At 39.6% G+C, this 14318-nt stretch overlaps 1 protein-coding gene across 1 annotated transcript in view; it reads left to right on the plus strand.

Annotated features, from left to right (window-relative positions):
• Positions 1–14318, plus strand: part of EFCAB6 (EF-hand calcium binding domain 6) — a 112351-nt gene that overhangs the window by 60516 nt on the left and 37517 nt on the right. Inside the window, exons 13-19 of the mRNA XM_042795142.1 lie at positions 1179–1238; positions 2855–2966; positions 5906–6039; positions 7161–7396; positions 9814–9910; positions 10955–11073; positions 12668–12895. Coding sequence (XP_042651076.1) covers positions 1179–1238; positions 2855–2966; positions 5906–6039; positions 7161–7396; positions 9814–9910; positions 10955–11073; positions 12668–12895 — 986 coding nt within the window. The remainder of the gene's footprint in view (positions 1–1178; positions 1239–2854; positions 2967–5905; positions 6040–7160; positions 7397–9813; positions 9911–10954; positions 11074–12667; positions 12896–14318) is intronic.

Here is a 14318-nt window from a genome sequence, read left to right on the forward strand (position 1 = left end):
CCCTGCTGCTGCTGATTACAATCATTCAAAAGGGACATGCTTCCCTTCAATAGTCCTGTTCTGCCCTGCCTTGTGCTGAGTGAAATAAGCCTACCCTGGAATGAGTGAGATTGAGAGCTCTGTGCAAATAAGGGTGATTACAAGGGATTACTCATCAGGACTGAAGTGACAGACTACCTTATGTCTCTGGGAACTGCTTGGCCATGTGTGTTTTCAGGTGAAATGAAGTCTGAAACTGGTTCTCCATTTCTTGTGGTCTTTAAAGGTCTCTGCACCTTTTGGAAAATAAAAGGTTTTTCCACCTCATTGTCTAGGTAGAATTCCAACTGGGAGTTTTTGCCTTCTTCCTGCTCTAATTTCCCTGACGCTTCTACCAAGGTGTTCATTGGTTTCTGCCCTGGGATCACGGCTGCTTTTCATCCCACAGCTCATGGAGTTTCAGTGGTGGGTAAAGAACATGTAGAAATGGGTGTCTGGATCCATTGTAGGCATTGTGGGGAATCTTCCCTGGCCTCCAAGTGCTGCTTCAGAAGGATGTAGAACTCTCTGTATCACATCTGCCAGCTGCATATAGACTTTTTGGATATATTAGGTTATCACAAATGGTGTAGGTGATACGACATGTGCCAAGTGCATATAGGTGGGTAGGTTGTAAGGCATTTTGGGGTGCCACTGAAGTTAAAGTGACCTACAGTGGTATGCTGTTCTTGACTGGATCCTGACTCTGTAGCTGGGCAGGTGTGCCAACACCATTGCCCACCTTAGTGGCATGTTTGAAACTGCTCCTCTGATCTACAACTTCATTTAGAGCAGACAGGCAGCTAGGGTACAGCTGGACAGAATTGCTTGTCCTCAGAGGTAGAATAGGTTACTCAAACAGTAATAGCAAAGTGGGGTAGTGGTAAACATAAAAGCATACTTGTTTTCTGATTTGTTATCCCAGGTCAAGCCATAGAAGCAAGCAAAAGCTGTCTGTCCAACTTGGAAGTGGATAAGCTCTGTTTATTTGTATAACATTATGTTACAGTGGCATTAAGGGAGCGGGCAGAATGCACCCTTCTCTGAAAGATAATTGATTCTGGTATGCCTGAATAACCCCAAAATGCAGACATAGAATCACCAGTTAACCTTTGCAGGGTTATAACAACATTGCCAGTTTTCTGTGTTTTTCTTTACAGCTTACAGCACAAGGACAGCTTTTAGCTGCTTGTCTGTGGAGTACCAAAGATGTGAGGCGGGTTAGTGAAGCGGGGATGCCAAACTCCACCTCCTTTACCAAAGAGTAACGTAGTACCTCTGGCGTCATTAGCCTGACTCTCCTAGGAACTGGGCAAGTAGGCATAGACCCTGCCTTTGCACCTTTGGGCTTATGTAATTGTTAATATAGCTCAAAATCAAGAAGCTGGTAACTGAAGCTCTGTCAGGGGTCCTGGTGTAACATCCACAATTTGTATGTGTGCATTCACTTTCTTGAAGGATTACAATATTCCCTCCATATAAGGTTGTCATCAATCCTCTTCCTTTAAATAGGACTTAGAAACTATGACTTTTGTGAGCCATTCAGCACAGGACAATGACCTAGTCATACAATTTAATCTGACTTAATCTTGTGTGCCATTTTGGTAGAGTTTTATCACTTTTTTTCCTCTAGATGAAAGTGCTAATAGTTGAGTCTGTATTCACCAACATTACTATTGTGACTGATTCTCTTCAGCTTTGATTGGATTTGTGCGGCCAGATTTCCTTATCGCTACTATTAAGCATTTGATCTGATGGTAAATACTTGTTCAACTGAACTTAAAATGTGCTTGCTTATCCAGAAGCTTTATATTCATAGAAAGGAATGATAATTTGCTAATTATTCTCACTTTTTTAACACTCCTTTTGCTGTTTAGCTATTTAATGATATTTTTTTTTCTTTTAATCTGTAAAATTAACTAAAATATAATGGCAAAAGTAATTGCTGTAGGAACACTTGGAGAGTTAGGACAGAGCTATGCAGGATAGTTATAAAGAAATGCATCCAAATTGCGAGTTACAAAGCAGCTGAAGGAAATGAAAGGTTTTTGGAGAAAGCCCTCAGCATCAGCAGGGACTGAAACTACTTTTCAGGGAAACAGGAGGCGGTAAAAGTAGAAGAAAACTAGGGAACCCTCCACAGTCAACTGCCAGGTAACATTAAGAGGGGTTCAATGGGAGACTGCTGCCACCTGGACTGCTGCACCTCTTAGATGCACAGAGGTATAGGGTCTGCAAAAAAAAAAAAAAAAAAAAGAGGAGGAGACAGAAGAGGAATGTAGGAAGATCAGAAAGTTCCTTGCCCAAGTGGATTACCTAAAATGGATCCCCAAATCTGCTTTGAAGAGCAGCAGTGCAGAAGGAGACATGCCTTCCACCTTGCTGCAGCTGTATGTGTTTCAGGGGCCTGAATCCATGCTGCAACATTTCTTATCCAGGAGGTAGTTGTAGCAGGCTTGTGGGGAAAAGTGGTAGCAGCAAATTCTACAAATGACAGTTTTCCTCCAGTCTGATCAATGAGCTAACGTCATTACTTCTGGCACTTTTTACTTTCCAGGTGAAGTTTAATCTTAGCCTGTCACTTGATGCTTTTACTTAAAATGCCAGTCTCAAAAATATAGTCAAATTTTGCTCTCTGTCTCTCTCTGTATAGAACTGAAGTTGTACAGAATAGCTCTGTATTTAAATGGCTTTATAAATGTAAGGAAGAGAGATGAATTTTCGGAGTAATTTCAAGTTGAGCCATATGATAAAACACTCAGATTTTTAGTATTCAGTGGCATATTAAGAAAGAAAATAGGCCATTATATAACTTACTTTATTTCTCTTCTAACAGGTGTTGGAAAATCATGGCATGACAGTGGATGACAGTGGATGTAATCTAACAGAAAAACTGGGGTTACCAGATGGAGGGTTGAATTATCTGGATTTTGTGGCAATACTGGAAGGTAAAGGAATTTTAACAGCAATAAAGCATGAAACAAACCTTTCCTGGGGGATCCAGAACTTTTCTCTTTCAAGGAAAGGCTATTGGTGAAATTAGGAAGAGATCAGTGATATGAATTTTTAGCACGTGGATGACCGTCCTGTCTGTAGTTCTTTGACTCCTGATCCAGCTGAGCTGCAGAGTATCTAACTCTGGACAAGAGTGAAACTGGAACATGTGGGATGCGAATGAACTAAAGGTCCACAGCTAGGTGCCATGGAGTTGTCACTAACAGGTTGCAAAATGTAGCTGACCAAATGCTCTGCCTTGAGTAGATCCTTGTCCTCTGCATTTCTAACTCTTATTCACAGTCTTGGAATTACGTTGTATCCTAAATTACAGTGGATGATTTTATAGTAGTGATGTCCAGCAACTTTTTCTATTCTGTGTAAAAAGCTGGAAGACAACAAGTAACTACTCCCTTCAGGCAAGAAAGATCTGTTAGTAGGACATTAGTGATGAGTTTTAGTGGCAGTATATACAACTGGAGCTCTGTGGTGTGATCTGGTTATTTATTGGTTTATGGTTTTAATTTAAAGTGCTGCTTTCAGATGTTAGAGCTGTTAAGGGACTAGAGAATGCTGAAATGTGGTTATCTATAATGTAATTGATAGTTTTTTATTAGAGTATCAAGAACCCTAGTGAGGGGGCAAGGTTTACTGTTTGTGTAGATATAGATGTGTTGTCCACCCATATAATGAGGATGTGCTCTTCATTGATTTACTGTTGCTGAGGAATGAATACCAGAGGAATATATTCATAATTCAGGAGCACATTTTTTCACCTCAGCCACTTGCCTTACCCCATCACTGATGTCAAGGAATTTTACATAAGGGTTTTGATTTTCAACTCTTAAGAATTAAGCTCATGAAATCTGAACTGATTTCTTAGGTGGAACCCTAAGTGCAGACTAAAGCTAGTAAGTAATTATTCATTTCTCATTTCTTTTATACTTACACTCTAAGTGTAGATTTTGTGGGTAAAATTCTGATGCCACTGAAGTCAGCGGCAGTTTTGTCATTGGATTCAAGGCCTGGTTTAACTTCCTTATTATGCCTCTGTTATTTTTCTCAGAGGTACGCATTTACTTTTTTTTCCCACTGCTACTATTATTTTCTGCTGTCATTATTTCTCTTTTAGAACTAAGACAAGAAGGAGAGGTGACTTGTGGCTGGCTGTCATAATATTCAGGTTTTTCTTAATTCAGGCCTAGAAGTTTAGAAGCTTGTGAATATAGCCAACTAATCATCTGTTCACCAAAATATGTGTGCCTTCATCCAGTAGCTTAATAAAAGATGTTTGAAACAGGTTAACCTCGGGGGAAATGAGTATGCCAACTCTTTGATTTAAATCAAGAATCAACAGTGTTTTGTCTGTATTTAAAGTCTTTACTTTTGCCAATTATTAGAATCGCAGCTTTCCTTTCCATACATTATTATATCTCATAGCTGTAGAAGGAAGTGTGACCCACATTTAACATAAAGTAAGTCTCAGAAACCAGAAGGCAAAGAAAAACCCTCCTAACTTTTATTTTTCAATGATTTGTGATTCACTGGGGTGGAGGGTGGTCTGTAGTTGCAGAAAAAGAGACCTGATTTTTTTCCTTCTAAGCTTTAGCGGAAGATAACACAAGTACAAATTTTCTTGACTAGACTTCAATAGAAACTGGAATTGGAAAAAGGAAAGGACAGTGCATGTCTGCAGGGAGGACTCGGATTTAAAGGGTAAAATCAGGAGAAGTTAAAATGATGCAGTGAGTACTATTTGGTGATTCTTGAGGGTAGTTGTACAGCCTCTTGTGTGTCAGTGTATGTAAATCTTTTAAAAAGAAAAGAAACATTCCCTTAGAACAGACCATTAACTTAGCATTTTTCTTATCAATCAGGAGTAGAGTGTTCTGAAATGTCAGTGTGTACATTTTTCTCTGCAAGTTTTTCCCATTTTAAAATCTAGCTTGAATTACTTTATTCCTCTATATGGCTCATATGTTGCAGAAAAAAATCTGAAATGCTCAAGAAGCTACAAAAGATGCTTAGTCTCTTTTTCCCTAAAAGCAAGGCAAAATAGGTTCCTAGAGTGTCACTGCACAATGAGCAGAAGGAATCAGATCTGGAACAGTGACCAAAATAGCTTTTCTATGGGCTTAAAGTACCTTAGCCCTTCAGGACTGGAAGTACATGGGTGCCCTGCTGGGAAGCTGGCTGTTGCCCTTTCCTGATCCTGCTGGGTGTGGGATAATAAACTTGTGACAATATGAAGGTGCTGTTTGTGCAGGACTGAGTCTTGCCAGAACAGAACATCAGGCAAAATAGTTTCAGGAGTGATGCTCTGTAAAGTCAGGAGTGTTTTGATAGCAGATCTCCTGAAATAGCTCACATCAGTTCAAACCAGAGGAGGCTTAGCTAGGATAGAATTGCTCCAGGGGAGATGGTCTAGCACGCAGTGGTTGTGCTACACAGTCAGAGATGTAACAAATTACTTTCTCTGACACTGTCTGCAGCTCCTGTGTTCCCTATCTGAGACAGACAGGCAGTATGACAGCAAGTCATGGCTTTCACAGTGCTCCTTTTCTCCTCCAGTCTGATACTTCTCTTCCTCAAAGCAACCAGGCACCAGAGAAGACTAAAGCAAAAGAAGAAGACCTTGTCTCAGCTGTGCTTTCTTCAGCTCAGATTATCTTCTTCCTTGTGCTGGGAAAACTACAGCATCTGAGGCCATTACTGTAAATCGGGTGACCACCACTAACCCTGCATACAGCTATTGGACTTTGTCATGTTTGGGCTGTAAACAGCACGATTGCAGGGTTTCTTGTTTTGTTTATGTTACATTCCTGTGCTATTTATCAGATATGTTTAATACCATCTTTTCAATGGTTGCTGTACTTTGATTTCTTTATTGCAGATGCCAGACTGAATGGGCCAGGAGCTGCATTATGTAACAGCCCAAACCACAGAGTAAATAATGCTAAATATCACTATATGACTGCTGAAGAATGTCTCAGTCAACTTAATGATAAGCTGCTGGAAGTCTATGGGGTAAATACATCAAGCCATGGTTTGCTCTTGGCAGTGAAGCTGGTTGTTATTCTGAAACAAACATTTGTTTTAAAAGTTGGTTTGGAGGATCTGTCAAGAAAGTGACTCTAAAAATTATGTTGGATTTCATGTTCCTCTGTGTTCTCAGAAACTTCAAATACATTTAGTTTTTGAGGCAAAAACTTTTTTTTTTTTTCCTTATTGTCTGTTCTGCAGCCTCTGGCAGGAAAATAAGATCTGAGTTATTTTTTCCCATCCTTTTGTGAATATAGCTATTAAAGATTCTGCTGTTAGAAAATAATAACTCTGTACTACTCATTCATGGAACAGTCCCTCTCTTCATAAGAATGATCTTTCAAGAAGATGATATTAGTCCCTAAAGTTTGCAACACAGTGATCTTAATCAAGAGTTGTTTTCCATCTTTTCTGCATTTGTTTATTTTCTGTAATTATCATTAAAATATACTCCTTGAATTCTCACCGTGGATATGCAGAGTAAGAAAGATCACGTTTTGCAAAGGAGAGAAGCTGCAGTCACTACCCTTTTGCTCAGTTCATCCCATCCCATCCCTGTTCCCTGGGGAAAGATCAGTATTCAGGAAAGGGATCCTGTCTTCAAACCATCTTGGACACACCTAGCAAAGCTGATCATATTGATCAGCATCACTTCACATTCCTGAAGAACTGCACAATTTTAAAGGTGTTTGAACATTTAGTGTCTGTTTTAATGGAAGAACCTGTTCAGCTGGTAAATCAATTGCTGTAAAGTCTCTCTTCATTACAGTTTTTCTAAGGGTGTGCATGGGTACAAATGAGGTACCTCTCAGTATAGTACTGATGGAAAGCGGAGGTTAATTTTTAAATATGTATAGGGGTGGATTTTTGATGCTCCCTACTTTTTCCCAATTCTGTACATGCTTGAGATGAAAGCAGTAAGACTGCTGTTTACTGTGGACTATCCCAAGTGTTGAGTAAGGCGGTACTATAAATGCTTTGTATTCTCAAACTGCGTTAAAATATTTGCCTGTTGTCAAAACAAGTCTAGAGCAAACATTTGTTATTTATGTTTAAAAATATGTAGTTGACATGTTAAATACATTTAGTTAAATATTCCTTGTTAGGACACCTATTCTGCCTTCCGTGAAACAGACAGTAACCACAACGGTATCATCAACATGCTTGACTTTCGACAATTCTTGGAGAGCTTTCGGCTTTGTCTTAGAGATGAAGAATTCCTGCACCTGCTTGATTTACTGGGGATGAACCTGACCTCCACTTTAAATTACCAAGAATTCTGTCAACTGTTCCACACCCAAGAAACTATGGAGGTACCTCCTCAGCTCGTGCCGTTTCACAAGTAAGCAAAAACGTTGTGTAGGACCTACAGTAATCTGATGTGTTTACATAAATTAATATGCTGTGTGAAAAATTCTATTTGGTATAGCTGAAAAAAAAGATAATATTAAAGTGTGTCTTTATCAAGCTGAAGTTGGGTAGCTTTACCAAATTCTCAGTGATTTATGACTCCATTAAATCAGATATTGAATCCGCTGTTGGATTAAAATGCCAGAACTACCCCTGGGGACTGCTTAAATCTGTAAGGTCAAACATATATACTGGTGCCTGCGCTGGATCCTTAGAGCTGAGCTAGCCTTCAAAATGGACAACTTGGCTGAATCTCCCAGGCATACAGAACTGGGGAAATGGATTGGGAATCAGATGTCATTTTGGATTAAGGAGCAGACAGGGTATTATTACCTGTCTGGCACAGTATCTGTCAGTTCTGAGACTAATATTGTTGTCAGTGTACATTACAGTAGCCTGAAGCCTCATGCTCCAGACCTTTATGCTGCCAGGGCACAGCGGCACCGTGGAGTAGGTGGAGAACAGTGCTGCAGCCTCCAGTCCTGAGAGAAGTGGTGCTGCTTAAAATGTCTGGAATTTTGACATTTGAGTCTTAATAAACAAAGTTTGAGCTTACCTTTAATGATAAATAGCATTTAAGCACTAAAAATTCATCCTAAAAACTCAGTGTGAAACTCTGTTTAACTATGCAAACAGAAATAAAATCATAAAAATAATGACAAGATAAAGCAGGACCGAAAAAGCTCCTGATCAGCAACTCCTCTCTGCTGTGGCAGTGAAGATGTGATATATACACATAGGCTTATTTCCCAGTTTTTACTTGTCTCTTACAGCATTACTGTTGGCTGTGATGTTAGTAATATTTATCTGCTTGGTTTGTTTTTCTTTTTTACCCAATTTGGACAACTGAATGAATCAAGGATATCAGTCTAAAACAAGAAAGGAAGCTGATGATGGTTGAGTCGTGTAACAGTTGGAGTCTGAGACCAGTTACTGTCATGCTCTCATTTCTGTTTCAGTTTGGACTTAGCTGGAAGTTGAAACATTTTGCTTTTAGCTCCAGCATTTCTTTGTTTTAAATACTATTACTGTTTCAGAAGTCCAGCAAAGAAAACAGTGATTGAAAGCCTTAAGAGCACTTGCATTTTCCCAGCTAAGTTCTTAGACTATTTTTGTTGATCAATTGTTTAGGCTTATGGAATCTTCTCTCAAGCTGTGGAAGTGGGGAAAACTCAGAAGATTCCCAGGCACCTGAAATAGATTAAAGTGGCATTCATGTTCCTGAATCCAAACAGAGCCCTCATCAAAGGCTGTCAAGGCCCAGAGCCCCAGGAGCTCAGAAGTGGCTGAGTTTGGAGTGTTGCAGTTCTCCAGGATCTACATTCTGGTCTGCATACGCCATGGGTGGTATAGGAACTCAGTGGGTAGGTCAGATGTAGTTACCACGTCTCACCTGGTCCTCAGACTCAATATTCCTCTGCCTCTCATTTGAGAATCTTGGTCCAGGGAGCATATTCCTGGGGCGTAGCTGAACCAAGCTCTGAAGACATATGTCTGCAGCATTTCCTTACAAAGCAATGGCCGGAGGAGAAGTGGGTGCTAGGACATACCATGAGGTGGGCAGTTGTGTGTTAAGAGAAGGGACCAGCCTCTCCTCAATGTTCTAACTGGAAGTGCTTAGAAAAACTAAAGGGAATTGGGCACCAAAAGAAGGGTGGGTCTTCTTAGGTGAAGGAAGGTGCACTATTTCAAAGAATGGTGAGGTATAAGGTCCCCTCGATTCACAGGTAGGTGTGTCCTTGTGTAGCACACGGATTTAGTCAGCTTCCCATGCAGTGCAACAGCTATGCTGGATCCTAGTCTGAAGCACCCATATCCCCCTGCATACTTGAATTCAAACAGAAGCAGCAGGCCCCAAAAAGTTAGGCACTTGTAATGGTGGCTGAGTTTGCAAATGTGGGTCTTACTCCCCAGACTTACTAGGTGTGCCTTGGTTACTCACAAAAATAGTTTTGATCTATGTTATTGATGTAAATCAAGGATAATCTTCCTGGAGTCACTCCAGGATATAATTGTTTCTGAGATAATTAACATTTCTTTCTATGCGTATAAATGATCCATGCTGGCTCTTGAGTTTGAGGGAGAATTGAACAACACTGATTTGAAAATAAATAGGGAATTACAAAATTTAAAACATCTTCGCTAACCTGCAGCTAGGGAAATAAGGCAGTATTTAAAGAATTAAGTTTGCACAGATGTGAAGCAACAGTCTTTAATGTGTATCTTAGAAACTAGGAGGCAAAACCACCACTACCAACAACAAAAGGGAAGGAAACTGGTGAAGATTGAAGATCCCACTAATGTAAAACATAGTTAGTTGTTATTTTTTTCTTCCTTTTCTTTTCTGAGAAAAAAACAGATGATAACGGATGCAGAGCTAGCTTGTGATCACGCTCATTACTACCTTGTTATCAAAGCAAGAACCAGATGGCATGACCTAGCAATGGTAAGAAGAATGTTTTCTTTAAATAAATAAGCAGCACTAATAGATTTCAGAACATTATGCAATGTTGATCTTCAGATTCTATAAATATTCAGAAACCCTTGCAAAATAGCTCATTAATGATAAAAACTTACTATGTGATTAAAAAAAAAAATCGACAGTTGAATAATATTCGATTTTTGTAATGTTGATTATGTAGTAGATGCTATTACAGTTATTTCTAAAACTTTCTTCATATTTTACTAACCTTGGTTTTATTTAATGTTTCTGTTGTAAGAGTAGTAATGAGCTTCATCTGAGGCCTGTATGACTGTGTGATGTATACAAACACACACGTACTCCTATGCTGACACCCAGCGTTGCCCAGCACAGTGAACCATTGACTGTGATGCTTACATCATTCAAAGAGAATCTCACAAAACTGTCCTATAAGAACTATTTCCAGCTTTTTATCTTTTTTAGCTTGTTGAATAGTTGCAACATTTGTACAACAGGGTAGCACAAGGAAAAATTATTATGATTTTTTCATTAAATGTTTGTGTAAATCAGACGATAGTACTGGTAGTCTCAGTTTGCAAGATGAATGATAAAAAACCCAACAAGCCCAACCAATCAAAACCCAAAGCAAAATCTAATTCATATTAAGTATGGAACAAGATGGGGGGGAAATCTACAGGTCTGATGTTTTCCAGTGCCATCATCTTCCACTGGTGTGCTTCAGCAGTGAGCATACCCACCCACAGCTTCATGCACATTTCTCATGCTCATATCCCCTGTGTTTGCCGCCAGTAAGAAACCTGCCACACAGAGTACATCACCTAAACATCTGTGATGTCAATCCCAATTCAAGCTTTTGAGAGTTGCTCATCCATAGCAGAAAGTATGAAACAGTAAAAATCAAATGAAAATACAATAAAAGATTAAATTCAGATGTGCATGATTTTCCATTTTTTTCTCAATTCCCATTACTCATTAAGCTTATAGAGAGATCAAACATTTTGTCAAACTTGTTGGTTCTTGTTAGTGATGATTTCTTTTACATTCCAGAATTTTCAGGAATTTGACAATGAAGGAAACAGCATTATACAGCCAAGGGACTTGAAGAAAGTCTTGTTCAGATTTGGCATTCCAATTACCCCAGAAAAATTTAAGCAGCTTTGGGCAAGGTATGACAACTCTAAATGATTAGCTGTTGCAATAATGCATCTTTTATAGGATCACAGAGACTTTGGTAGTGCAGTGAATGACCACAGATTACACTGCACAAGAAATCTTTTATTTTGTTCTGATTATGACCTCAGATCATGACACTGTGTTACAGGAGACTACGTCTTATCATACTAATCTACTACATACTATCAAGAATACAATTAGATCTATCAGTTTCCAATGTATTCAAAGATAGGACTTTCTATTGGATTCATTATTACCGATCCCTTTAATTTAACATGCATTTTCTTCTTGGATGGCACCGTGGGTCACCAGTTAAATTGGCTTGGTTTTCATCAATTTTGTTTGTACACACAGATGCCAACCTCAGTTTGTGATGGATGAAAGTCAGTTCCAGGTGTCTGGGGTGAGGTGGGAACTGCAGACAAAGCTTCCATCAAGGAGATCTGTGTACAGTTGGCATTGCATACCTGTCGGAAGACAGTGTTACCAGCATCTCCTTTTCAGAGCACTATATTTCCTTACAATATTTTCAACCAAAATAAAAGTGATTCAATCAAAAGAAAAAATGCTACATACTGAATACATAACAAAAGAAAGTAAGGTAATTTCATGCTGTGTAAAGTTGGCAAGTAATATCATGCTATGTTTTTATAGACAAGTAATTTGTTGTGGGGGGAAAATACTTGTCTGCCTTCAACAAGGAGGAGCTGTGCTATAAGCTGTGTTTGAAATGGCCTAAGTGTCAGCTGTATGTGACGTTATATAAAAATCTACCTTCATTACAAGTCTATTAAAAAAACAATCACTCTCTCTAACATATAGAACCTGAGTGTATTGCATTTTGGTTTCAAACTGCATTAACTATGTAGATTTTTCTTAGCACTGATTCATCTCTGAATTATTTTCTACTCCATTAGATTTTACTTTCCATTCTTATTCCTTACGGATGCCATGGCACATTGAAAAGTATCCTTTTCATGCAGTCATCTGCCACACAACTTCAATCCCGTCAGCCACTCCTTATATAGAATAGCTGAAATCTCTTACGTGCCTGATATGTCTGTAACTTGAATAAAGGAATTAGAGTGAAGCTGAGGCTAAATTAGGCATTACCACGCATTGGAGCACTAGCAGAGGGAGAAACTGCAGGGGGAAAAGCCTTTGGAAGAGTTTATACCTAAGAAAATATAGAAAGCGTTTATGAAGCTAAACCTGTGCTTCTGAAGGATGCTTACAATTCTGAGCATCTCTGACTTGTGCAGCCAGTTTGAGACACTTGAGGCTGGATTTTTAGGAGCCCAGTTCTCTGCACCACAAACCAGACACTGAAAGGCAACAGTACAGAGAGCTGGAGAATACTACTGACAATTTAGTCCTTGGGGTAGTATTTTCATAATCAACTGTGATTACAGTGCAGGAGCCCTATCTTTCGAGTCTCATATAAAGTCACTCATTATCAGTGTGGTATGGCACCTCTATAATGAAGGGAAGTCAGTGAGATTTAAGCTGTTAAGTCACTTAAGGACATCTGTAATGCCTTTCTATGAGAAATCCATGAATATTTAAAAAGAGTATTTCTTTTTCAAGGTATGATACAGATGCAAAAGGATATCTTACTCATCACGAATTTTTAAAGAAACTGGGGATAGAGTCTGCACCCGCTGACACAGGGCTCAGCAGACACATCATGGAAGACAGCTATGCACATTTACAAGCACATTATAATAATCAACAAAAGAAGCATTCAAAGCTGGAAGAGCAGCAGAAACAGCAAACTAAAACTCTGCATGTTGGAGAAATTAAAAAGCAGACCAAGTAAGTTATTTATGAGCTTAGCATATAACTTTGTCTGTGTTTAGTTTGTTAAGATGACACTGTGTACAATATAAATGTAATTTTACAAAAAAAAAAAAAAAGACTCTGAAAAGGAGTCTCAGAAGGCACTGGGCCAAGCTTATCCATAGTGTTATTCCCTTGATTTACTGGAGATAAGCCTAGCTCAGCGTGCACTGTGAGACTTTTTTTTATAGATATTCTCCATGGCTTATATTACTTATTTTACAGACTTTATGGCAGCATCTATACTGACAAATCAGAATGTTCAGAGACATTCCCAGACTCAGTCCTCTATGCTGCTAGACTGCCAAAACAGTCCTCATCATGCTTTGGCCTGTGTAAGCTAATGTTTTCCCTGATCGCTCCCAGCAGCGTTTGGGAGCAAGAATGCTTCAAGGACTGTTCCTAATGGGCAGTTTGGAGGCAGCTGCTCCCTTTCGGTGGCTAAGAAGGTTCACTAGCCAAGATGTGCCAGCTGGCCTCTGTGTCCAGAGCACGCCCTGGCCTGCTTGTTGGTATCATCTCAGCTTGTGGTGCCAATCCTACCACTGCTATCAGCTCAGATGGAGGGGAGAAAATCAAATGCAGTTTTGTCCCCCTGCAGGTCTCTTCTCAGACTGCTTCAGGCAATGTAGACTTAGACCTACCTGATTACACTCAACAGGGGCTTTTCTTGCAGCTGGACTGAGTGGGCGTGTAGGACACTGGGGCCTCATAGACTCCCCTGTCACTTGTATGAGAGCCAAGTAGCAATCACAGTTGGTTTCACATCCCTTTAGCAGCTAGTTAAATTTTTAGTAAACGGCTTTGAAGGTGCAGCAAAAACTAGCCTTGACAAGGATGGACCCTGGCTCCATGACAGAAATAAGCATCTTGTCTCCAAGCAAGAGGAGTCTCTGCCTCAAACAAAATCAACACTCACAGAGTTAATAGGTCACTGCTCCTGAGAAGAGCATTTGACAAACAAATGACAAAATTATATCCTACTCAGAGTGGAGTCTAATGATCCGTACTTGCCCTAGTGAGTCAGCAGCGATTAGCCTGCTGCTGCTACAGGATTCCTGCACCTGCCAGCAGATTGAGGCAGCAGGAGACTCCTCTGCCCCAGTACAGTGCTGTTAAAACTTTATATTTCCAGGTTGTGAGTAGACACCACCTGGATGCTTATCATGTTTTCTGCTCGTGCTTTCACTCTTCTCCTGAACTCTTTTTGGTTTAGTTGTTGTTTTTTATTTAGGAGTATAAACCCTCAGGAGCAAAAACCATGTAGAAATACAGCCCAAGAGCACAGATTTGCTTTCTTTTGTGCTTGGAAAGTGTCTGGAAGTTGTAGGAACTAATAAATTGTTATTGATAAGAATTATAATTCCCCATGACATTGTTGGTAAAGGTGATACACTCA

This window comes from Tyto alba, unplaced genomic scaffold (assembly GCF_018691265.1).
Source record: "Tyto alba isolate M040663 unplaced genomic scaffold, T.alba_DEE_v4.0 Super-Scaffold_21, whole genome shotgun sequence".
NCBI classification, from domain to species: Eukaryota; Metazoa; Chordata; class Aves; order Strigiformes; family Tytonidae; genus Tyto; species Tyto alba.